The sequence below is a fragment of the Podarcis gaigeae genome (assembly GCF_964106915.1).
Source record: "Podarcis gaigeae genome assembly, chromosome: 5".
NCBI classification, from domain to species: Eukaryota; Metazoa; Chordata; class Lepidosauria; order Squamata; family Lacertidae; genus Podarcis; species Podarcis gaigeae.
The window spans coordinates 101,369,672-101,394,943 of NC_139681.1; the positions used below are offsets into that span (position 1 = coordinate 101,369,672).

Genomic DNA, 25,272 nt, shown 5'->3' on the forward strand with positions numbered 1-25,272 from the left:
CTGGGGGGAGTGGTGCAAGAGCTGTGCCGGTCCAGGCCCTCAAGAGCCGCCTCCTCCTCCTTCTCTCCTCTACAGCTATTGTGCAAGGAGACACATTGGAAGAAATCTACAACCAAGTCAAGCAAGTCATTGAGGAGCACTCCAGCCCCTACATCTGGGTCCCCGCCAAGGAGAAGCTCTGAAGGCCGCCCTGCGGGGGCCGCTGTGCCTCCCCCCTCCCGTGCTTCCCACCTGGGGGCAGCCCTTGTCCTGCATGGGCCCCCGTGGCTCCCATAGCATTTTCCCAGTGCCCCCCTTTTGTTCCGGTGGTATGGATTCTCACAAGCTGCTGGCGGGCGGCCATTTTCTCAAGGGTCAAAGGGCAGTGGCTCGATCCGCTTGTGTGGATACGAAACGGAGAATTTTGTGGTAAAACTCCTTAATGTTTAAGGGAAAGTATCCTTCAGAGATTTTGAGAAAACAAATCTTTATATACACCCTTTTAAATATTTCCTAACAAAAGAAAAGTGGTCTTAATGATGTAAATGGTGAGCAGTTTTGCACGCGTGACTTGAGCTGCATGATTTGATTCACGGGGTGGCTGCAGGCCGTAGTTCTGTAGTTTTCTGTTGTTGGCAACACATTTATTTTACAGGCAGTTAAATAGGAGATTTTTGTTCAAATGTCCAAGATAATGTAAATGGAGTTGCCATTATTTCACAAGGGAAAACCCATTTTCATAATTTCATAAGAATATTCTTTATAGTCTATTTTTTCATTTTTTGCTGATGCCGTTGTTGGGGGCAAGAATATCTCCTGTTTTTAAACTAGCACACACAAGACTATTTGGAGTGTCTTACTGATATCATCAATGGGTAACGGTCATTACATTTTTGAATCCAAATACAGTTTAGGTGCTTTAAAAGCTTGTACTTCATATAGGAATTATTAATTTTGTTCTGAAAATATTCTGAAAGATTATCATAAGAGACGATTCAGAGTCTGAAATATAAATATGTTCTTAGAAGTCAGATTTTAATGAATATTTTACCCACAATAACTGCCTATTTTGTTATAATAAAACATATTATATACATACAAATATATATATATATATTAAACTTTCTTTAACTAAAGTTGTACTGTGGGAATTTCTTTATATTGCTGTACACAGAACTCCTTTGCTTGCAGCTGGTTTGCAGGATCCCTGAGAGAACTGCTTTATCATCGCATTTGAGGGGGTTTGCAGTGCCCAAGGAGATGGTGGCCCTGTGAGCTGCCCAGCTCCCTCCCCTCCCCACTTCTGGACCAGGAGCTCCCGACTCTCGAGTTTCCTCTTTGCTCCTAGGAGGACGGGCATCTTCGCCCCGGAAGAGCTGGCAGTTCCCCTGCGCTGGCACTCCGCTTCTCAGTGGAAGTGGGAGCAAGAGGAGCTTTCCTCTCTCCCACGCCAGGCGCAGCTCTGGCCCCCTTCCTTCCGTTGCCCCAGCCGGCAGTCTGAGTCCTTCGTAAAGAGCTTCCATCATCATCTGCTGTTCAAATCCTCCAAGAGAGAGAGAATGAGGGAGCTGAGCTTTTTAGTGGATGGTTGGAGATAGCAACAAACTAGGAATGATACTGAATGATACTGACCCATGGAGTCGCTCCCAGTGCTACAGTTCCGTGATTCTGTAATCTCTCAGTTTGGTTTTAAATTTCCCCTGTTGACTGATTGAACACTAAAGCAGAACATAAATTTTCTTAATAAACCTTTAAAAAGGCAGCAGGAGACATGCATATTCCATAAGTTGCCCGAGTCATAAAATCATAGAGTTGGAAGGGACACCAAGGGTCGTCTAGTCCAACCCCTGGCAATGCAGGAATCCCAACTAGATCATCCCTGACATTTGGCCATCCAACCTGTGCTTAAAAACCTCCAAGGAAGGAGAGTCCACCACCTTCCGAGGGAGACTGTTCCACCGTCAAAACAGCTCTTACTGTCAGAAAGCTTTTCCTAGTGTTTAATCGGAATCTCCTTTCTTGTAACTTGAAGCCGTTGGTTTGGGTCCTGCACTCCAGAGCAGGAGGAAACAAGCTAGTTCCCTCTTCCAAGTGACAGTTCTTGAGATATTTGAAGATGGCTCTCCTATCTCCTCTCAGTCTCCTTTTTTCCAGGCTAAACATGCCCAGCTCCTTCAACCACTCTTCATAAGGCTTGCCTTCTAGACCCTTGATCATCATCGTCTTCCTCCTCTGCACATTATCAGCTTGTCAATACCCTTCTTAAATTGTGGTGCCCAGAAGTGGACACAGTGTTCCAGGTTTGGTCTGACCAAGGCAGAAGAGAGAGGGACTATGACTTCCCTTGGTCGGGACACTAGACTTCTGTGGATGCAGCCTAGAATAGCATCACTTTTTTGCTGCTGCATCAGATTGTTAACTCATGTGAAGCTTGGGGTCCACCAAGACCCTGAGATCCTTTTCGCATGTCCTGCAAGTGAGCCAGGGGCCACCAGCTTATATTTGTGCATCTGGTTCTTCCTGCCTAAGTGCAGAACCTGACATTTGTCCCTATTGAAATTCATTTTAAGTCACGGGAGTTCCTGTTCGAGCAGGACTTTATCAGTGCAGTGCAGTCAAGAGGAAGAAGCTCCCCTCCTGTTTCCTCGCCCATCACATCTGCAGAATGTCCCAATTGGACCTCCAAACCCATCGGGCAAATTGCTTCCGTGATGTCAAAAGCCATGCCTGGAGATTGGGCACAGCACCTGCTTGGTTTTGAAAGAGAAGGAGTCACTCTCTTCCCCTTGGGTGATTTAGAGACGCCATCCCTTCCAGCCTCAAGATTACATTTGCAAATTTGGGTGCAGAGAAGATCTCTGTAGCCCCTCTAGGCCACCATCTCACTTTCTGGAAGCCCAACAGTCCTCTCCTGCTTATGTTGCTCCCTTGCACAGGGCACAGTGGCCCATACAACTTTTCCCCACAGCAGTTTTCCCCAAAACAAAGGCCCATGCGACTTTTGGTCCCAGTGCCAGAGTGCAGATTAGGGTCCCTGCTGGCCTTCAGCAACTGCTTCCTCAGGCAGGATTCTGAAATTCCAGAAGCCCAGAGGACTTTTGAGCTACTGACTCTTTTATCTCCCTGCCCTTGTATCCCAGCATAGCCAGTGTGTGCCCTCTAACCCCCTCCCTCTGCCTGTTGCCTTCATGCCTGGTGCTCCCCCCAGGAGCTCCATCTGCACCCCCTTCTGTAACACACACACACACACACACACACACACACACTCTCTTTTGGCTCAATCCCCTTGTCTCGTCCCCACCCGAAACCTGTTGAAGAATGTGTCTCTCGCCAGGACCCATCCTGTCCCTGCCACCCTGACTGCTGCTATTGTATTTACCTTTTAAGAATATCCCATACACATTCCAGTTTTCAGAATAACCCCCAAGGTTGCCAACCACCCAAAATTAAAAGCAATTCAAATTCAGAGTAAAATACTAAAAGCAAGGATGAAAGTCAAAGTTCTCCTTTTTAGATGGGAAGAGTGAGATTCACAAACCCAGCATGAGCAACCCAGGAGTAGAGCCAGCAGTGCAATGCAGCAGCAAAAAAGTCTGATGCAGTTCCAGGTTGCATTAATGGATGTGTAGTCTCCTGACTGTAAAAAGGCATACGGTGCCATTTGTTCATTTTTATTAGACCTCACCTAGATTGTCTAATTCTGAACACAGAAGTTTAAGAAGTGTGTCAACAGTCTGGAAGGTGTGGCAAGAAGTGTCCTCTGAAGAATGTCCTATGATGAATGGGGGGGGGGGGGAGATGGTTAAGAGCACCAGGATAGCCACCCAAAGGGCTTGTTTCCTTTTGCCCAGAGGGCAGGATATGGGCCATCATTTTCACACCACAAGGAACAGAATTAGGCATCACAAAGACCTTCATGCTGGTGCCAGCTGTGAGGCAGACTCTGTCTCAGAAGGTGATGGACTTCTTCTTTAAGCAGCAGAGGCGGGGGGGGGGTCCCCCACCTATCTGGGATCTTGTGGTAGAGGAGATTCCTGCTATCATCTATTGAACTTCCTTCCTCTTCTCTTGTTCTGCGCACTTTCCCGCCTGCTGAACCTGCCTTAATTTCCTCCAAGCAGAGGCTGGCTTTCCGTCTGGGACCCCCGGCGCTCATCTGGTGGTTGGTAGCTGCTGCTTTTCTATCTGCATCTGCTGCAGAAGAGGAGGCTGCCCAGGGGTCCCAGGAGCCCCTCCTGCCCTTGCCAGTCCATTAGGCTGCAGCAGCTTCCAGGAGATGCCTTTGCACAGGCTCTTAATCGGCTAAGCCACTAGGTGGTAGTGAAGCAATGGTAAGCTCTGTTGTCCCCTGACTGCCAGGCTGGGGGGGGGGGGGGGCGGCGTTCCTTGAAGGCAGTCATTCACCTTGCCAGATCCAAAGTCTTCCCCCCTCCCTCCCCCTGGAGGTGGGGACATGCAGGGTGGCATCGCCTGCCTCCTTTTCCAGAGGAGGAATCCAAGAGAGAAGGCTGAGAAGCAGCTTCCAGAGAGTTCCCTTCCTCCACCATGAAGAGCGTCGCCCGTCCTTCTGCCCTCCTGCTCTGCTTTCAAGCTGGTAGGCTGAAACTCTCTTCTCTGATGAGGGTCAGATTCCATGGAGAAGGAAGTTTCTTCTTGGGAATTCTCAAGGTGGGGTGAAGGACCTGGGCCAGAAGACCCCCCCCCCCTTTCATGGTGGGTTTAGGCACCCCGTGGCTTTTTAGGGCTAGTTGCCACTCCTGGGGTTTCCACAGCCTCTCTCTAGCTTAAGCATGGCCCAATTCCTAGCCACGACAGGGCAGTTGGGAGGGAGCAGCCCCAGAGATTCTGGCCCAGCAGGATCAGACCCCAGCGAGGGAACAGGCCCTTCTGGCTGAAGCACAGATCCAAACAGGATGACCCAAGTGTTCATTTGGCAGGGATAGGAATACCAACTCATGCACTCTCTCGTGAGCAAGGGCCCGATCCCACTCTTCCTTGGCAGAGCACCCTGTCGGGGTCAAGAGCCTTACTTTCCCCTTCTGGCTCAGCCGTGGGAGTCTCGGAGCGGGGCCTGTCCAAAGAGCAAAGGACCGCTAGGGCAGTGGCTGCTGTTCTTCCTGCTTTGGGGCAGACTTTGGCTTCCAGGAGCTTGTCCGTTTAAAACCAGCTCTCTCAGGAAATGAGGAAATGGTCGTCCCACATCACCCGCTTTCTTGGCAGGCCGGGGGGGGGGGGGGCAGAGATGGCCAGAAACCCCCACAGGCCCTTTGCAGTTCCAGCTGCAAAGCCGCTGACAGGAACCTGTTCTTGTTGCTTTATGCACAGTTGGTTGATCTTTCAATAATTTTTGTAACAATACATATAAAGAACCCAAACACTAAGAGCTAAGAAACAAAATAGCAGCAGCTGAATTCATAATACCATTAAGGAGATCAGACATGTAATCAAAGGAAAGAGTGAAAAAGGAGTGAAGAAGAAGAGAGAAGGCGTCCAAAGGGGATGTGGATTCTGGCAGAGCCCACACGGACGGTTCACGCAAACCGTCCCAAAGAGGAGTCCCAGATCTGAGACATTGTGTTTTCTGTATGCTGCTGGACAAAAGGAGCCCTTCCCTAGGTGTCCAGGGAAGAGAAGCCCTCTGGCCAAGAAGAGTGATTGGGGCAGCTGCTCAGTCCTGCCAGGTCAGCCACTTGGCCTCCAACCAGCCACGCAGGTCCAGCTCCGCTGTCCTTCTAGCAAATCCCAGGACAGCGGCGTACAATGGGCGCAGCGTGGACCCCTGAAGACTTCAGAAATGTTTCTAGGATCAGGCTAATATGGGGCAGGGCGCCTGTGGGGCAAGACCAGGCAGGGCGTTTAGTGCTGATCCTACTGATCGCTCTGGGCAGCTGCCATGCACTTTGGACAGAGGCAGCTGGCGGCCGGGATGCCTGGAAAACAAGCTTAGGGAGGGTAAGACGCAGGCTGAGGTCCAAGGAGGGTGGATTGCCATTGCCTTGTGTGCAGTTCTCTTTTCCAGTCCTCCATAAGGCCACCTGTATTGACCATCCCCTCATTCAGCAGAGTCTTACAAGAGCAAATTGTAGGTTTGGGGAATTGTACTGAACTACAAGATTCTGCTACAAGCTTCGAGTTTCAGAAGCACTATGGCTGCTGGGCCATAGACAGAGACCAGGAGGTGCCAAAGGATGGGTTCAGCCATCCTGCTGAAGGCAGCGGCAAAAACATATTTCAGGAGGGGAAAAGGCAAGAAGGTCTGTCCCCTCTTTGCCCATCCATGGCAGAAAGGCCCCAGGCCACCCAGCTCTTCTCCAGCAACTCTGGGGCCCCAGTTTTAATACTGCTGATGGGAATGTTGTTTGTGGATATATGGCGGCAGTCTGAGCTGTAGTTCTCCACACAATGCTGAGTTGGGAGAAATGAGCCACTTTGAATCCTGTCAGGGAAAAAGCCAGGAGATATTATGTATGTAGAAACTAAATGATTTGGCTTTGCTCAGCTTTGGTCCATTTGTGCACGGACCTGGTGGCCTCAGCTTTTGTCTTCTCTGCAAAGATGGGACAGAAAGATACAGAAACAGAGCGACCTGCAAACACCACTTTGGCCGAGTTCCTATCATCATTTTTACCATCATCAAGAGAACCTGAAGAAATGTTGCTGGTCATTTTCTCTTGCTGGACAACTGAATACGACCTCACATGATGGCACCTGGGATTTGCCACATCAGGAGGAAAGTTGGAGGCTTAGCAAGTGACCTTGGGTGGTAAATTGCCACCCATATTCACCACATGAAATTGACTGAGGAAGCCATTTCAGAAGCAAAGGGTGGGAGTGGGTTTGTGCCCCTGGGCGGCAGCAGCAAAGCCCTCCAGAGGATACAGCCTCGAGGGTCCTGCTCCACCCCTCTGCCCCCAGGTGACACGGGCCAAGCTGAACAATAGGCCCTGCTTGGCTCCTGTCTCACGGGGTCCCTGTGTCTGGGATAAAAGATCCCTTCTGGGGAGGCCCAGCACAGCCCCTCGTGGCTAGATGGACAAGTGGAAATGACACCCTTCGAGACAGAGAAGCGCATTCCTGGAGGAGAAGGCTGTCTGTGGCTTCTGACCCCGATGGCTGTGTTCTCTCTTCCCTGTGGGAGGCCTTGTGCCATTGGATGTCAGCTGCTGAAGACAGCAAGAGGAGGGCAGCCCTGCTCACGTTTGATGTTTTATCCTGTTTTAATATTCTGTTGGAAGCCGCCCAGAGTGGCTGGGGAAACCCAGCAAGACGGGCGGAGTAAATAATAATAACAATAATAACATTATTATTATTATTATTATTATTATTATTATTATTATTATTATTATTATTATTATTGCACTGCCCTTTCGCTCAGGTCCTACAGGACTTTGGGACCCTCCCCAGGGACACAATCAGGCCCTGATCAGATGCTCATCCCCAGCACTTCCTCCCTGTCTCACTTGGCACATGTGTGCTTTCAGTCTTTGCCTTGGACCAGCTGAATTGGTGCACAGTCTCTGACAAAGAGCTTGCCAAGTGCAGCGACATGAGCAAAGCCTTCTTCAGGGCCAACATTCGACCCCTGCTGACTTGTGTGAGAGGTGTCTCAGCCAGCGACTGCATCTCGATGATCAATGTAAGTCTAACTTGCTTGGGTCTGGGTTTGGGGAGGGCAGGCAACATTTCTGGCTATGACTGGATGGAAGTTCTGGCCCTGCCTGTCCCCTCGGGTGTAGAGTCTCTTCTTTCTCAGGCAGTAGAAAGGTAAAGGACCCCTGGACGGTTAAGTCCAGTCAAAGGTGACCGGGGTTGTGGCACTTGTCTTACTTTCAGGCCAAGGGAGCCGGTGTTTGTCCACAGACAGCATTCCAGGTCATGTGGCCAGCCGAACTATACCACTTCTGACACAACGGGAAACCATGATGGAAACCAGAGCACACAGAAATGCCATTTACCTTCCCACCACAGCAGTACCTATTTATCTACTTGCACTGGTGTGCTTTCGAACTGCTAGGTTGGCAGGAGGTGGGACAGAGCAACGGGAGCTCACCCCGTCACGGGGATTCGAACTGCTGACCTTCCGATCGGCAAGCCCAAGAGGCTCAGTGGTTTAGACCATAGCGCCACCCGCGTCTCAGGCAGTGCCATCCTATGGATGTGTTAGGAATTGCTGGGGACCACAGCAAGAGGTGTTGCTGGGCTTGTGTCCTGAGCACTCAGCGGCTGCCCCTGCTTCCCCTTCCGACAACCTGATGCCAGCTGGGCTGCACTTTGCTGATGCTGTCAGAGAGACAGGGAGGTTGGGAGATCGGCTTGCCCAGCCGTTGTGAAGGAGAAAGTGGCAAGCGGCGGGCTTCTTCCTCCCTGCTGCTTCCCTTAATTGCCAGGCAGGCAGGTGTGCAGAGCACAGGGTGATGCCTTTGCCTCTGTTTCTTCCTCCAGTCTCATGTTTTGAATCCTTGTTTCTTCTGCTCCCCCTTGGTCACCTCCTTCCCTCCCTCAGGCACATCAGCAAGGCCAGGCTAGGCTGGTGGCTTGGCTGTGCTGAAACATTCCTGTGGCATTCACCCTGTTGTTAAATGGCTGACTATGAGGTGGGCAGGATCTGGGATCAGCCACCAGGAGGAAGGCAGCTCCTTCTGGCCAGGAACTGAACTTTGCTAGCCAGGGCTGTTGTGCAGATGGGTGAGATATGGGCAGACATATCTTGCTGCCTGTGACGTACCTTCCTTGGTGGTTCCTTGGGGATTATAGGTCAAGGCGGTGAAACCCCATTGTGGATGTGGGAAAGGTCAGTCTCCTGTTTGAGAGGCTCTCTGGCTTTCTGTATCCCACTGGGCTGAGCCTGTGACTGACAGCATTATTAGGGGGGTGGGGGGTTGCATCCAGGTGTCGTCATCCTGGCAGATGGGCAGTTCAAGGTGGAACTCCGCATGAGAGAGAAGGAAAACCTTAGTGAGCTGCAGGATTGGCAGACCAAGTGTTGCTACTCGAGAGCAGGATTCCCCAGAGAGCCTGCTGAGTTGAGGGAATGTTTAGCCCAGGGAAAGTGGGGGCCATTTTCATTGGTTCTCTTTTGCTATTTGTCTCCAAAGGGAAACACGCTGCACCTCTTTTTCTTAAAAATCCATATTTTTTCCACTTTAGTAAAGTCTTTTCTTGTTTCATGACCACTGTGTGGTCTCAGCTTATTTTTAACACTCTCTCTACCTTCACACTACCTTCAGAGGCTTCAATGAGACCCCTGGGAAACTTGGGGGCTGGAGGCATTGAGGAAGCCTGGTGGAAATGGCGACCCGCTTACCAAACTCTTGAAGGAGGGAGGCTGGGCTGGGCAGAGGGGTCTCTTGGCATGAGCCTGCAACTCCCTTCCCTCCTAAGGGGCTGCCAAGCAGGTACCTAAAAGGCCCTCCCGTTTCCTTGACAGGCAAGTGTGGCAGATGTGGCAGCCGTGGATGGCGGCACCATTTATCAGGCTGGGAAGGAATACAACCTGAAGCCAGTGGTGGGAGAAGCCTATGGCCAAGGTAAGTGAGTTGTTGCCAGCATCCGTCCCTCTGTTCAGGCAGGACCCAGCAGCTGCTCCACTTGTGTGCCACAAATGCCTTTTCTGCTGATAACACATGGGTGCTGGGGGGAAGATCAGGGCCACATAATCTGTATGCACAGCCATCTTCCTTGCATCCAGCCTCACAACGCCCACGTGGAAAGAGAAGCCCTGGTGTTTTCATTTTGTGTGGAGGAACTCAGTGGAGAAAGTGACTTGGCCAGTTCAGTCCAGCAAGGCCAGCACTGGGAGGCAGGATCTCTCTGAGCCAAATCCAGTTCACTCACTGCCCACCTGGGCAACGGCTCTTCCCACTTGCAGCAGCAATTGATTCCAGCAGGCCAAGTCAAGCACTGAGCACGGTTCAAATGTGCAGAACAGCCAAGTGACTGTGTGCATGAAAACCCATGCTGACTGGACAGGGCTCCAGTGGCATCCAGGGTGCCATCCTGCTGAAGCCCTGGAGGCGCAAGGCCTTCCTCAGACTGACAGGCCCCCTTCCCACTATCCCTGTGCAGATGTTGGCACATCCTACTACGCAGTGGCTGTTGTGAGAGCAAACTCCAGTTTGACCATCGACAGCTTGCTGAGGACCAAGTCGTGCCACACGGGCATCAACAGGACAGCCGGTTGGAATGTCCCCATTGGCTTTCTTCGTGACAGCGGCCGGATGCCAGTGATGGGCTGCGAAGTAGCTGCAGGTGAGGCCTGCCTGCAAAGGGCTGGTTGAGGACATGGCACCAGCTTCTGAGTTGCAGAGTGTCAAACTGCTCCTCTGATCAGTTGCACAGATGTCCATACATTTATGCAATATTCTGGACTGGGATTGTGGTTGGGTTGCAGCTGGCATAGAAACACCCCCATGTCCTGCCAAAGGAGGTTTTTGTGTGCAGAATTTGACCATGTTCTCTGCAACTGCCAAGTCCAGAGCCTTGCTTTGCTTTGCAAAAGCCCCAGAGAGAGAGGGTTCTCTTCGTGTGTGTGTGTGTGTGTGTGTGTGTGTGTGTGTATGTTGGGGTCGGGGAAGGCGCACAGCATCACCTGCAGAGCCCTGAACATGCTGGGTCCTGATGTACTCAGTTGCACACACAGAAGAAGACTCTCACTCCCCAGCATTGGTTTGTGCTCAGCACAGAGGGAAACGGGGGTTGTGTGTGCATGTGGGGCCTTGTGGCTCCTTGACTGGCTGTGAGCTGCACAGGTGTGTCCCTTGACCTGGGCCAGGGGGGCTCTCTTGGCCAGAGGGAGGGCTGTCCCTCCTTGTGTTCAGAGCTCCTTCCAGCCTTGACCGGAGCCCAGCAAGGCTGCTTCTCCAGCTGCTTTCTCCCCTGGGGCCAGGGGTGGCAGCGGGGGCTGCTCTGGCCTGGCTTGTGGGTCCAGCCCCTCACTCCTCCTTCTCTTCCAGCCGTGGGCAACTATTTCAGTGCCAGCTGCGTCCCTGGAGCCAGTGGAAACGGCTACCCAGCTAACCTCTGTGAGCTCTGCAGAGGAGACGGGGCCGGCCGGGGGAAATGTGAGCTGAGCCCCAGCGAGGAATATTACGACTATATGGGCGCCTTCAGGTACCTTTGGGGGACAAGAGAGGGGGCCCCGTTCCCCTGGAAATCTATGAATGCTGAGGAATAAAGAAAGCTTGGCTTATTATATGACATGAAAGTAACAGAATATATCAATGCTGCTTCTTCAGGCAGCAACACTACAATTGAAGCAGGCAGCAAACCCTACAACACCCTGCGCTAAAGTGGCAATCATTCCGGTTGTTACGGAAAAATCTAGGTGTGAGGCTGCTCAGTCCCCCAGCTGGTTGGGCAGATCCCGTGGGTCCCGGCAGGATAAAGGAAGGATTCCAGCCACCAACCAGAGCAAATAGCTGTAGACCAAAGTTTATAGCGCAATACAGTGATACCTCGGGTTAAGTGCTTAATTCGTTCCGGAGGTCCGTACTTAACCTGAAACTGTTCTTAACCTGAAGCACCACTTTAGCTTATAGGGCCTCCTCCTCCGCTGGGTTAGCAGAGTCTGTAACCTGAAGCGTATGTAACCCGAGGTACCACTGTAGGTTGAAAGAGGAAATTTGAACCCTGAGGAGCGTCTCCACCCCCATCCTTCTGCCCGGACGCTGAGGTCCAGTGCCGAGGGCCTTCTGGCGGTTCCCTCATTGCGAGAAGCCAAGTTACAGGGAACCAGGCAGAGGGCCTTCTTGGTAGTAGGAGCCTTCTCTGGGAGCAGCGGCCAAAAGCTTCTCACCACGCTGTGCTTCTGCAGCCATTGTGGGGCCTTGACTGTGCCTCGGTTTCCCCTCAGGTGCCTGGTGGACGGAGCAGGGGAGGTGGCCTTTGTGAAGCACAGCACAGTCGCCGAAGCCACCGAGGGTGAGTCAGCTTCTGCCAGGCGGAGCCGGTGGCCTCTTGGGTGAAGATTTAGGCATGTGCAGGTGCTGGGAGAGGGACCGAAGAGGGGGCACTAGCTCCCTTTCCAGGAGTTGAATTCTTCATGCAACAACATTGGATTTATGGGTCAGGAGGGAGTTATTCCCTCTGCTTCTCTAGGTGAAGGCACAAGGGCCTTTCTGCTAATGGTTCTCCTGGGGCAGTTTTTGAAATAAATGGAACGCAAAGGCATGAAGCAAGAACAGTGACAAAACTGCTCAGATTGGCACAGTTCCCTGTGGTCTCCCTTTCAGTGGTGCCCATGGGAGTCCTGGTTTGCCGGAAGGGGAGCTGTCCCCGGCCTATGTGGGTCAGAGCCAGTGTGGTGTAGTGGTTAAGAGCGGTAGTCTTGTAATCTGGGGAACCGGGTTCGCGTCTCCGCTCCTCCACATGCAGCTGCTGGGTGACCTTGGGCCAGTCCCACTTCTCTGAAGTCTCTCACCTCACAGAGTGTTTGTTGTGGGGGAGGAAGGGAAAGGAGAATGTTAGCCGCTTTGAGACTCCTGAAGGGGAGTGAAAGGCGGGATATCAAATCCAAACCCCTCCTCTTCTTCTTCGTCACTGCCTGTGCTCTGCTCTGCCTTCCAGGCCAAGCTCCCCCCTCGTGGATCCCGCCGGGGCTTCAGGCCACAGACTTCCAGCTCCTTTGCCGGGATGGCAGCAGAGCGGCCGTGACGGAGTGGAGGTCCTGCCACTTGGCCCGTGTCCCTGCACACGCCGTGGTGGCCAGGGAGGACGCGAATGCCAGCCTCATCTTCCAGCTGCTCAACCAGGGGCAGGTGGGTCCCTCTGGCTCCCCGGCCCCCTCCCCGGCCTCTGCTTCAGCTGCTGGCCTGACTGGAGATGAGGGGTGCCCACCCCACCCCCACGGCCTGCTGCATCTCCCAGTGTCCCCTGCTCTGCAGAGATGGAGAGGAAGGCGGGATGCTGAGCTTCTCTGGGCTCTTCTCCCTCAATTGCAGACTTGGGGGAGATTGTGGTGTTAAGAACAGCCAAGTTTCCTAACCGGAACTTCCTTTTCTGTCATTGTTGCAGCAAAGGTTTAACACCGAAGGTGCTGATTTCCAGATGTTTGACTCTTCAGCCTATGATGGAAAGAATCTTCTCTTCAAAGACTCCACCATGGAGCTGGTTCCTATTGTGGGCCAGTCCTACCAGGCCTGGCTAGGGGAAGAGTACATGCATGTCGTGCGGGGACTGGACTGTGACCCTACAAGTATGGGGCATCTGGGGGTTGTCTCTCTAGGGAAGAGTGGTGGCTCCTTTATCTCAGAATCAGCCCCTGGGTGGAGGGGAGGCCCTGGGAGTTGGGTGGGAGAGAAAGAGCCACAAGGGCTGGGCAGAGGGTCAGCAATGGGCAGGGCAGGCAAACTAGCCTGGGTGTCTGTGGTCAGGAAGGCTTCGTGGTGAGAGCTGCCTCCTGTGGGAGGGAGTTCCACAGGGGAATTCTGTGCTGTGTAGAGTTAGAAGAGAGGGAGGAAACTTTCTCTCTCTCCACTTTCTCAATGCCAGGCAGAATTTTATAAACTTCTATCATGCTGCCTCTTCCTTGGCTCTGGGACTTTTTAGTTTAAAGAGAAGTCCCCAGCACTGCAATCTTCCCTCGTAAGGGATGGGCGGCGTCCCCTGACCGTTTTGGTGGTGCTTTCCTGAACCTTTCCCGCCCAAGGTCCATGTGCTCCAGGGCCTTGATCTGTTTCCAGATGCTCTGACCCCCCACATTCTGCTCTCCTTAACCTGTGGCCCTCCAGGTGTTTCTGATGAGGGTTAGAGTCCCACAACATCTCCCCTGCCTGATGGCAGCCTTTCTGAGAAGAGTGCACTTGCAGCTTGGTCTTCTTTTCCCCCTCGTGGCAGGCACCGGGTTTCTTCTCAGTGTCTTTGCACAAGGACCCCCCAGGATCTCAGTCATGCCGCCCTCAGCGTGGGATTTGCTGACCCATCGCTGGCTTGCCTGGGAGCTGGGCCTGCCATGTTCTCAGCCGCTCTTTCTTCTGGGGCTGCAGGGCTGCCTCCCTTCCTGCGCTGGTGCGTCTTGTCTACAGAGGAGATCTGGAAATGCAGCCAGATGGCCACGGCCTTCGTGGAGAAGCAGCTGAAGCCGGAGCTGCAGTGTGTTTGGGCAGAGAGTCCCCAGCAGTGCATGGAGCGCATCCAGGTGTGGGGCCCAGCGCGATGGGTCAGCCGGGGGGGGGGGCTGCTGCTGCTGCCCTCTGCTGGCAGGGCCCAGGGGCGCCTGGGCAGACCTCAGGTGGCCATCATCCCAGGGTCCTTGCCAGGCAGGCAGCAGGCTGTTTGACTAGGCTGCATGAGGATACCTGGCATGGGGTGGGAGTGTTCTATTGCATCTCTTTTTTCTATTTTCATTCTGCTTTCCAGGCAAATATTGTCTCCCAAAGCAGCTCAGGGCAACTGAAAGGGAGGTGGAGAGACAGACAGATGGAATAAAAGAGAGAGGCACTGCCCCAGGAGAGAAAAGGCAGCTGGAGGGAGAAGTGGGGGTGCAGGGGGCTGGGAAATGGTCAGAAGGGGAAGGGGAGCAGCTCAGGGCTCTGCATGCAGCCTCCATCCCGTGGGGCTGTGGGAGGGCCTCGCCCCAAATCCCGGGAGAGCCATGTCTGCCAGTCAGGGCAGACAGTGCTGGGAACGGGAGGCAGCTGCCCAGGATCCTCTGCCGGGATCCTTCTCATCTTCCCTCCCTGTGGCCTGGCTGGGCAGGGGAGCTGCAACGGGCCCCCTCTTCCTGCCCTTGGTGATGGATGGGGCTTAACTCCCCCCCCCCAGGACCAGGGCAACTGGCCATGGGAGCCCAAGGGTTTGTTCTGGCCGTGGGGGGCAGCTGCTCCTTCCTGTTCTCCACATCCAAATCGGCGCCTGGACACAGCAGAATCAGTGCACCGGGCGCCAGTTGGGGCAGTGGGGGCCTTTCTTCTTCTCCCCACTCCTCTTCCATTGGGGATTTGGCGCCATTTGGACGCACAGCCTCCCAAGCACATCCCTCCAGGTGCAAATGTCTCTCACCTCACCAGGAGCACCAGAGCTACTAAAGGAAGCCATGCTGGCCCTTTGCCTTATTCATTCAAAATAATGACCAGCAACCAAATAACAACGTTAAAAAAATCACAAAACCTGCACCTGTCAGAACCAATAAAAGGCGTTGGGTCAAAACAGCAGGTGAAGCCCAGAGCATCACCATCAATGATTCCTAGGGTGGAGGTCTGGGGGGGGGGTCATTGGCGTCCAGAGAAGAGCCTTTGGCTAGTCTTGCCTTCACAGCCTGGCAGAGTTGCATAGGCACTGAGATGGTCCTTTGGGCACTGAGAATCCTAGAATTGTAGGGACCCCTAAGAGTCCTCTAGTCCACCCCCTTCAGTGCAGGAATCTCAGCTCAAAGCATCCACAACTGATGGCCATCCAACCTCTGCTCAAAGCGCCACCTTCTGAGGAAGTCCACTGTCCACCGCTGAATGGCTCTTTACCCTCTTGAAGCTCTTCCCAGCATGTGCCATGTGATTTCCGACTGGGACTCTGGAATGCATGGCTTGCGCTCAGGGAGCCCTCCTTGGCCCAAGGGCAGTGGAGATGGAGTGAAGCAGAGGGATGTGAGCATCTGGGCATGGACTAAGCCGAAGCAAAGCTATCAGGCAGCCATGCCCAGATGGGTTAGAGGGCAGGATGGGTGTCACGTATCTGGTGGGGGGGACAGACCGCCAGGCCACAGGAGGGCTGGCTGCACTGGCTTCTCCTTGCCACCTCCTGCTGGCCATCCCCTTTGGGTCTCAGCCTGCCCCTCTGCATCCATTTCCTTCTGTGACCTGTTGATCAAGGCAGGACAGTGCAGAAGGGGGCCATTTGGGGACAGGCATTGGGGCAGGCAGGCACCTCCGCCCGCCCCCCCCCAACGTGACTCAGCCGGGTCTTAAAAGGATGTTTTGATTTCCTTTCAGAACAGAGACATTGACGTTGTGTCTCTGGCCGGAGAGGATATTTACACGGCCGGGGAGACATATGGCCTGGTGCCAGCTGCTGGCGAGCATTACGCAGGTGAGGAGGCTGGCAGGACTGAAGGCCTCTTGTGTGCAAGCTGCTTTGTGGCCGGCCGGCTGGCGACTCAGTGCCCACAAACGTGGACACCGCCCAGCTGGGCACCACAGAGCTGAACCAAGGGATTCTCTAAGGACCTTTCCAGGCCTCCAGGAGGAGCCCCCAAGCGCAAAGGTCCGTGGGGCAATTGGTGATTGGCAGCAAAGACGCAAAGAGCCTGGAGGCCTCGGATTTCTGGCTCAGACTGCACTCAGGTGCTGATCTTCAAGGAGACGGGAGACCCACCGCACTCCTTTCCCCCTTGCTCTCTTGCCCCGTGGGGCTCACAAGCCGAGGGCTTCCTTCCGGCCTTCGTGCTGGGGCTGGGCTCCCCTGAGGACAGTTGTGGGCAGCCTGTCAGGTTCCTGGGTCACGCTGGCCCCAGAAGGTTTGGCCAGGGAGGACAAGAAAGGAGTCCTTCAAGAGCTGGGGGGGGCACAGGTTGCCCACCTGTAACCCCGACTGGGGCAGAGGCTTGCCTTGCCAGTCTCGTACTGTGCCTTGGAGGGGCACTTTGGCTGCCAGTCTTTGCCCAGCTCTTCCTCTTTCCTCAACAGTCATTGAACAAGGAGGACCCAAGGAGGGAAGCATGTGTGTCGGGGGGGGGGTGACCCTCCACTGTGTAAACAGAAATGATCCCTGTGCCACTGTGGTGCCCCTTGTCTTTCCTGACCCCTTCATTTCAAGCTCTTGCACAAAATGCTGCTCTTTTTTAGAGATCCCCTTTTAAACAGCTAGAGGAGGGGGCAGGCAGAGGGGGCTCAGGGTTTCTTTTGTGCTTCCCGCCCCCCCAGATGAGGACACCACCAGCACCTACTATGCAGTGGCCCTTGTGCGGCGGGTGGCTGATGACGCCTTCACCATCTACGAGCTGCAAGGAAGGAAGTCCTGCCACGCAGGTTATGGGACAATGGCTGGGTGGAAGATGCCCATTGGCCTCTTGCTGAAGAAGGGGTTCATCCGTCCTCAGGACTGCAACATCCCCAAAGGTAGGGGGGCAGGAGGGGGCTGCTGTTTGGCACCACATGCAGGAGCTGGGAGAAAGGCAGGGGGAGAAGGGGGAGCAAAGGGTGGAGGGGCCCTTGACCCCCCTTCTCCCCCTGCCTTTCTCCCAGCTCCTGCATGTGGCTGCCCCCCCCCCGCGGGGGGGGGGGTCATGGGATCACCACCACCAGGCCAGGTAAGGCAGGTGCTGAGGCACCCTCTGGCCCAACAGAGGAAGCCGCCTGGTACTGAAGCAGGCCAGTGATCCCCACCCCTCAGTCTTGCCTGTGCTGACAACAGAACTCGTCCTCTGGAGTCTCACAGCATCATAGAATTGTAGAGTTGAAAGGGACCCCTGGGGTCATCTAGTCCACTCCTGGTCTCAGGCAGGGAGTCTTCTCTGGCGCTGCCTGGGGTTGCGCCGGGGACCTTCTGCATGCCTGGCAGGGACTCTGCCCTTGAGCTGTGGCCCACCAGCCTCTCAGGTGAGTCAGAGTTTGGCCCAAAGCTCTGCCCTCATCCTGGTTCATCCGGGACCTGATGAAGCCTCATGCATCCAGGCAGTCCCTCGTTCCGAGTGCCCAGCTGTTCTTGGGGCTCCTCCTGGCCTTGCTGAACCACACCCTCACGGGCTCATGCCCGGCTTCGCCCTCCTCCTCTCGTTCCAGCGGTGAGCACCTTCTTCTCTGGCAGCTGTGTTCCTGGGGCCCCGGGAGACGGCTACTTGGACAGCCTGTGTGAGCTCTGCATTGGGGACCTCAGTGGCAAACACAAGTGCAATGCCAGCAGCCAAGAACGTTACTATGGCCACGCTGGAGCTTTCAGGTAACGGGGACTGGCAGGGGGGTGCCAGCTGGCCTGAGCCTCCAGTGCCTGGCAGGAGAGAGGAGGGGGTCTTTCCTCTTTCTTGCCACCCGGAAGGCTCTGGGGAGAGACTCTTGGGGTGTGAGCATGGGGCATTCCCTGAGACAGAGCGGCACATGTGTTGTCCAAGTCAGATGGCACTGATTGCAGCAGGGAAAGGTGTTTTCAGAACAGAAAAAGGGGGGGTGTACTTGGTTCCTCTCAGCCCACAGCCACAAAACCAACCATGGAAGTTGTTCACATCAGCCAAAGCTCCTGGCTGCCGCTGGCCATTCCACCGGGGGGGGGGGGGAGTCCCCATGCCTTGCTTTGCTGCTGCTGGAGATCCTTCTGCCACCTGCTTCCCACTTGCCGTCAAACTCTTGGCGTTCTTTGCAGGTGTTTAGCTGAGGGTAAAGGCGATGTGGCCTTTGTCAAGCACTCCACGGTCTTTGAAAACACAGATGGTAGGTTGCCCACTCCTCTCTTTTATGATTCCTCCCTCCCTCCCTCCCTCCCTCCCTCCCTTTCCTTGAAACCACTCTCTGAGCACTCTTGTCCTTCCAGGGAACAACATGGGCTCCTGGGCCTCCGAGCTGCGCTCGGGGGATTTCCAGCTCTTGTGCCCAAATGGTGCCCGTGCGGAAGTTAGCCAGTTTGCCCACTGTCATTGGGGACAGGTGCCCGCCCACGCCATCATGGTCCACCCAGACACAAATGCTTTGGCTGTTTTTGGACTTCTGAACATTGCACAGGTACCGGTTTATGGCTTAGAAGAGAGACAACACAAGAGGGCACCATCGCCATCTTCATCCTCCTGAGGGTGCTCTTTTCTCTCACTGCTTCTGTTGGGCACCAGGGTGGCCAGTGGGAGGTGGGCCCCCTTGGCCTGATCCAGCACTGCCGGGCACTCCTTCTGTCTGCATTTGCTCTGGTGATTCTGCCCTCAGAGGTCAGGCTGGCAGCAAGGAGCCTGGTGCTCTCAGGAGGGGCCCTGACACCCCTTGGCACTCTGACCCCTGGTGGGGATGCAAGGTCAGACAGCGGAGGTCCCTGCTAGTTCTTGGATCCCTGCTTGGTTTTCACATAGTTTAGGTAGTTTATTCTGCTGCTGGTTTATTTGAACTTGGGGCTTATCCACACTTCCCTTTCCTCCGCTCTTTGCAGGCATGGCCCACAATTTAATGCTCTGTGTCCAAACACACACACCCTTTTTGCTGTACAGCCTCCCCCCTCCAACCACACTCTTTAAAGCTCAATTGGAACAAATGGCAATCCAAAGGAAACCCCAACTGACATTTGCTCTGACTGAGCACTAAAGAGTGGGTTTTCGTGGGGAAAGTTCTGAGGCAAAATAAATGCTCCAACCGAGTGTGTTAAAGCCCTTAGTGTTGTCGCTGTGTTGAGCTGCTCTGTTTCTGCTCACTCCCCTTGTGGGTCTGGATCAAACAAAAAGGCAGGGTGTAAATGAAGCCCCCTTCTACCATCCCCACTTCCTGCTCCTGAGATTTGTGGGCTTGGTTTTGATGCACTTTCTCAACCGTTTCCAACAATGTACCCTCATAGGAAACTCTCCACCCCTCCCACCCCACTTGGCACCATAGAGTTGGAAGGGATCTCAAGGGTTATCTAGTCCAACCACTTGGCAGTGCAGGAAATCCAAGACTACATCATCCCTGCTAGGTAGGCCATCCCAGTCTGTGCTTAACTTCTGGATGCAAGTGAACAAGAAATTAGAATAGGATCAACTTGGTCACAGCAGGATTGTGGAACAGCCGAGCAGCAGCATTTCTCAGTAGCCAGGCTTGGCTTTTGCTAAGATTCTTTTTATAAGCTTCAAGCGTGGAAATAGTAAATGGGCATCTAGGAGCCGTCAGCATGAAATGAAAATAAAATAAAATCAGGAAAAGGTTTCAGTAATGGAGGAGAAGGGGCAGATGAATGATGGGGGGGGGGGATGAACAATGCAAAGGTTGTTGCAGAAGGGGGTAGAGCGGAGTTACTGGTTATGTTTAAACTTTCATGGAAAAATCCAAGGAACCAGAGCACTGCAGCGTCACCCATCCCTGGCAGCCCAGCAGACTCAGCCTCCTCCTTGAGTAAATATTTATAGCAGCGCTGCAGGCTGTGAGTGGGAAGGATTCTTGGTCTGAAGGTGGCCCAGGAGCCTCCAGGCGAGTGAGGAATAGTCTGTGATTCAGGAGTACAGATGAGGTCCATCTGTGATGCTACAAAGCAAAACGCTAGCAAAACTATCCATTTATATTTCCAGCACTTATGGAATGTTTGAAAAGTATAAATTGTCTCATTCAAAAATATGATCCCAAGAATATGATCTGAACCTCTCTGGGGTTTTTTTTACATGAAATTAATTTCAAAAGAGTTTAAAATGCATACAACAAAAAAGAATGAACACAACACTTGATAAGATCACAAAAAGGAATCCCACTAAAAGTCGAAACAAAATAAAAATTCCTTCCAGCAGCACCTTAGGGACCAACTAGTTTTGTTATTGGTATGGCTTTCGTATGCATGCACACAAAAGCCATACCAATAGCACTTAGTTGGTCTCTAAGGTGCTACTGGAAGGAATTTTTTTAATTTTGTTTTGACTATGGCAGACCAACACGGCTACCTACCTGTAACCCACTAAAAGTGTTAGTTGCTAACCTGAGCAGTTCCTGGTTGATGCACAAATTTTCACTGGGTCCTCCATTAGAGGTTCAGGAGGAGGAGGAGGAGGAAGAAGAAGAAGAAGAATTTATTTATGCCCCGCCCACCCAGCTGGGTTTCCCCATACACTCTGGGTGGCTCCAAACAGATTAAAAATAGAAAAAAAAACAAACATTAAAAAGTTCCCTAAACGACCAGTGATAAAAACCACACTCAAGATGATAATAGAAAGTGATTTATTGGTGTACAAAGCTTCACTGAAAGCATGTTATCTTCTCAGAAGATAATGGTATTTTGAAGTTAGAGGAAAACAAAACAACTTAAAGCAATGCAGCATAGTATTTTTTAGAACAGTATCATTTTAAAATGGTGTTAGCCTAGCACTACAATGGCAGTGACAGAGCAATCAGCCAGTGTTTGCTTAAGGTCAGAGCTCCCCCAATTTCTTCTAGTCCATCTAGTTGTGAAGCATAATTTCTAAGCATATTCACCTTTTGGAATTAAGTTAATAGTGAGCCAAACAAGGCAACCCAGTGTAGTGAACCTCTTGCTTCTCCCCACTCTGGTTGGTGCTGGGAATCACAAGGTGCTGGGAACCCCCCTGCCTGCTCTCTGCAAACTCTGGCAGGCAGCAGCTCCTCAGCCCCCCCCCCCGCCCCAAACTGAGAGGCGCTCCTGGGTGTAACCAGGGACCTCTGCTTGGCTTTCAGGACTTCTTTGGCGACCACAATGAAAATGGATTCCAAATGTTCAACTCTACAGCCTTCGAAGGGAAAGATTTGATCTTCAGGGACTCCACCGTTGCCATTGTGCCAGTTGGGGCGAGGAGGACGGCCATCTCCTGGCTGGGGGAGCCATTTGTGGAGGCCCTGCAGGGCCTGAGGGCTTCCCAGTGCTCTGGTGCAGGTGAGTCTGAGGAGCCCCATGGACTCCCCCCCTGCCCTCTCCTGTCCCTGCAGCAGAGAGAAGTGACCCATGGACTATATCCAGCATGCCCAGTGTCTTTGTGTGGGGCCCCCCCCACATCAGCATACTAGTTTATTATGTGAGTTCCATTTCTGTCATTCCAATAATCGACAAAACAGGCCTGTCTCTCTCAACACCGTGAATATGTCACAACCTCCCTGCTCTCCATTGAATCAGTTCAGTTGATTTATCCATTTCTGCCATTTCTAAGTATAGTATCATTACTTTCATTCAACTTATATCCCACCCTTTCTCCCAAAGGAGCCTGGGGTGCAAAAACACCATTGAAACAATGTCCTTTTAAAAGCCTATGTGAATTTTTGTTAATGAATGTGTCTGGCTACTCCTGAGGGTCCCTGGAGGGGAGGGATCCCTGATCCTGGGCTGTGAGGGGAGAGGGAGCAATCCATATCCCAGTCCTAGCACTGAGCTGAGAGGAAAGAGACTGCTCCCCCCTCACCAATCTGGGGAAGGAGTGGGGGGAGGAGAGGCATCCTTGTCCGTGCATATATCTGGGCCTCAAAGGTTCTGTGGAACACAGTGATCCTCACGCCTTCCGTGTAGCATAGAAGTTGGTTTGCTTTTAAAATATTTTTAATTACTTTTTCACAAAGAAAAAAAACTTTACAAATTTTACCATAAACCATAACTTACTTTATCAATTGACTTGGAAGTTTATAAACTTATGCATGGCATGGGGAAGGTAGATAGAGGAAAGCTTTTTCCCCTCTCTCCCAACACTGAAACTTGTGGACATCCAATGAAACTGAGTGTTGGAAGATTCAGGACAAAGAAAAGAAAATCCTTCTTCACACAGCTTAGTTAAACTCTGGAACTCCCTCCCACTGGAGGCAGTGATGGCCACCAACCTGGATGGCTTTAAAAGAGGATTTGACAAATTCCTGGAGGGTCAGTGGCTCCTTGCCCTGATGGCTCTGCTCTACCTCCACTGTGGAAGCAGTCTGCCTCTGAATCTCAGCTGTCGGGAATCCCAAATGCGACTAGTGCTATTCCAGGCAGGTCCTGCTTCTGGGCTTCCTACCAGCTTCCAGTTGGCCAATGGGAGGGCAGGTTGTTGGTCCTGCAGGCCCTTCTTATATCTTTATGTCCATATGTTACATTCCAGCTTTGTCAGTGAATGTCTTCCTCCTGCTGCTGATGACAAGTCTTGGTCTTGCTGGATTCTGCTCTCCGTGATCCATTGGCTGAATGCCAACATGCCAGGAGGCAAAAGGCAGCTGCAACATGGACCACCACCACAAAGTCAACAAACCAATCAAATCAGCTGGCCTGATCCATCTGGAAGAAGTGGAGCATGCTGGGCCTTCCTTTTTCCTCAGACCACAAATGATGGTTGCTAAAGCATTTCCATTGTGGTGGGAACAAGCCTGGCCTCTCCAGGACTCCTGCACTAACCTTCCTTTCTCCTTCTCTGGCACAGTCCTGAGGGGGCACTCAGAAGCTTTTGCTTACCATTTTGGTTAATTATCATGTCGTTCAGAACTGACAAACTGGTTATTCATAACCGACATTTGTTTGAAACAAGTTAACTCCAAGTGATGGCTTATGAAGCAGACTTGTTTCAACAAAGCAAATTTTAAAATAGCCACATCCTTAACTGTGCTTAAGTAAAAGGAGCAAATGCTTCCAGTTTACTCCTCACAACCTTGGAGTAGGTGAGCTTGGGGGGGGGGGGACTTTTCTCCTCCCCTCCAAGACTAGCCAGGCTTCCTTGTGATGTCTGACTGCAGCCCCTTTTGGGAGACTTGGCTCTGCACCCAGAGATCGAGAAATGGCTCCCCTCCCCTTGTCTGCCTGCAGTTATGGCCCTGGGCTCAGGTGTGCTGGGAGGAGGCAAGGAGCTGCATGTCTGCCTGCTGATTGCTTGAAGAGCGTCACTGTGTCCATCTTTTTATACGAACTAAAGGTAAAGGTACCCCTGCCCGTACGGGCCAGTCTTGACAGACTCTGGGGTTGTGCGCCCATCTCACTCAAGAGGCCAGGGGCCAGCGCTGTCCAGAGACACTTCCGGGTCACGTGGCCAGCGTGACATCGCTGCTCTGGCGAGCCAGAGCTGCACACGGAAACGCTGTTTAGACTAACACAATTACTGTATTTATTAACTCCCTTGAGAGTCCCGCTATGAATAAAAAAGCAGGCTATAAACAGAATAAACAGGAGATAGAGGTGATGGCAAGGAAGGCATTTTCCAGCCCTGCCTATCTTGGCTATATGTTGCAGCACCTAGAAATCCAACGCCAAAGAGCCTCCCATAAGCAACAAAAGGGCACAACCTCTTAGTAAATGCCTGCAGTAGCTATTGGGAAGGGAGACAAAGTTAAGTAACTGCAGTTTCCAGGATTTTGCCGCAACAACAACAGCAAACCTTAGTAACATGAGATGTCAGCCATACCTGCCATGGTTTCTGGGGCTGGAAAAACTCACCTGGGTGCAGATGAACAGTCTGAGAAAGAATATACCAGCCAACACTAAGCATGCAGAGAACCCTCCCCAATGCTTTGGATGAAGCCATCTCAGCTTCACCAGACCTGCCTCGATGGGGCAGTTGTCCACTGGAAACGACAATAATCCCTAGTTGTCCCTAGTTTATTTCAACCTCTGAAAAGGTTGAAATAAAGCATAATCTCCAGTCTGGGGCAGGTGCAGATAATCTGGATCAAAGAGGGTTGTCCTTCTGCCACAGACTCTAATTGCACAACCCAACATCTCCGTGTGATGGGAATAGGCACCTGTATCACAATTTCTTCTCTCTACTGATCAGCACAGGCCTCTGTCCTCCATTGCACCTGTTCCCAAGTGCTGGTTGTTATGAGCCCCAGCATGTTTTGAGGGGTGCAAATGGAAGGCTTGGCCTCCCCACTGGACACATCATTCAATGCAAAGGAAATAGATGGCGTCATCTGATGTCACATCAAGTGTGTGTGTGTGCGTGTAGGGCTGGGGGTTACTGAGAGAGGAGACCAGTGCCTGTCAGTATTTCAGCACCTTACACTTGAGGAATGGCTGACTTGCCCCAGCATTCATGCAATTCCCTGAGCTGTTCTGCGGGAACTTTTCCATCTTGGCAGAGGGTGGTCTTCGTTGTTTTGCAAATCGTGTAATCTGCCCAACACAGTGTAAGTATTGAGGCACCCCCGGAGCAGGTGGCATTCTGCAGCAGCCTTTTCCTCTGAGCCTCAGACGAGGAGAGCCGCCTCATGCTGGTGAATTGTGGGCCGAGAGCGATGCCTCTTCTGCTGCGGGGGCAGAGGAGGAATCCCCGCTTGCCTGGAGCTTGTTCCGAGGAGGAGGAGGAGGAGGCCTCGAACCCTTCCCTCGGACTCTGCCCTCTTCCTGGGACTGGCAAGCCTGGATGCTCTCTGTCATTCGGCATTTGAAGCTCTTGCCACCGGGGCGTGAAGCACAGGGAATAAGGAAGGAAGTCCGGGCCTGGCCCCTCCCGCGCCCGGGCTCCCGGCCACCATCTGCCGCCCGAGGCCGCGCCGTCTTTCCCGACCCTCCGGAAGTGGCCCGGCCAGAGCACCGAGCGGTCCCCTCTAGGCTTTCCGGAGCTCTGCCGCCGCTCTAGCGCGCTCTTCTCGGCTGCCCTGGGGGACCTCCCGGCTCGGCGCGCTCCCGCGGGCGTCCCGGAGAGCAGCCTATTTGCATGGCGCCCGCCCATTGGCGCCCAGGTAAGCCTCCTCCCCGCCCCCTGCCCGGCCCCGCCCCTCGCCCGGCCCGAGGAGAGAGAAGGAGGGAGGGAAGGAG

At 52.9% G+C, this 25,272-nt stretch overlaps 2 protein-coding genes across 18 annotated transcripts in view; both read left to right on the forward strand.

Annotated features, from left to right (window-relative positions):
• The window catches only part of DLG1 (discs large MAGUK scaffold protein 1), an 82,880-nt gene extending 81,765 nt beyond the window's left edge, over positions 1 to 1,115 (forward strand). For all 16 annotated transcript variants that reach the window (XM_083739321.1, XM_083739330.1, XM_083739333.1 and 13 more), the window contains one exon: positions 76 to 1,115. In XM_083739321.1, coding sequence (XP_083595447.1) covers positions 76 to 182 — 107 coding nt within the window. In that variant the 3' untranslated portion in view covers positions 183 to 1,115. The remainder of the gene's footprint in view (positions 1 to 75) is intronic.
• A 2,130-nt stretch (positions 1,116 to 3,245) lies between these two features.
• Positions 3,246 to 24,759, forward strand: MELTF (melanotransferrin). Of its 2 annotated transcripts, XM_083739447.1 has the most exons (17): positions 3,249 to 4,573; positions 7,461 to 7,615; positions 9,407 to 9,506; positions 10,045 to 10,227; positions 10,932 to 11,088; positions 11,831 to 11,898; positions 12,544 to 12,734; positions 12,991 to 13,171; positions 13,962 to 14,113; positions 15,903 to 15,999; positions 16,833 to 17,027; positions 17,691 to 17,847; positions 18,265 to 18,332; positions 18,433 to 18,620; positions 21,249 to 21,444; positions 22,631 to 23,431; positions 23,602 to 24,759. In XM_083739447.1, exons 1-16 carry the CDS (start codon positions 4,525 to 4,527, stop codon positions 22,699 to 22,701), a joined length of 2,208 nt encoding a protein of 735 aa, XP_083595573.1. In that variant the 5' UTR covers positions 3,249 to 4,524; the 3' UTR covers positions 22,702 to 23,431; positions 23,602 to 24,759. The 2 variants fall into 2 exon arrangements, with proteins under 2 accessions (XP_083595572.1, XP_083595573.1); XM_083739446.1 differs by lacking the exon at positions 23,602 to 24,759 and having other exon boundaries at positions 3,246 to 4,573; positions 21,249 to 23,422.
• Positions 24,760 to 25,272: the final 513 nt, after the last annotated feature.

Excerpts from the sequence above, each read along its gene's own strand:
- MELTF (XM_083739446.1), top strand. The coding sequence starts at position 4,525 with ATGAAGAGCGTCGCCCGTCCTTCTGCCCTCCTGCTCTGCTTTCAAGCT. Across the intron at positions 7,616-9,406 it reads ACTGCATCTCGATGATCAAT|GCAAGTGTGGCAGATGTGGC; the intron begins GTAAGTCTAACT and ends TTTCCTTGACAG. Across the intron at positions 10,228-10,931 it reads GGGCTGCGAAGTAGCTGCAG|CCGTGGGCAACTATTTCAGT; the intron begins GTGAGGCCTGCC and ends CTTCTCTTCCAG.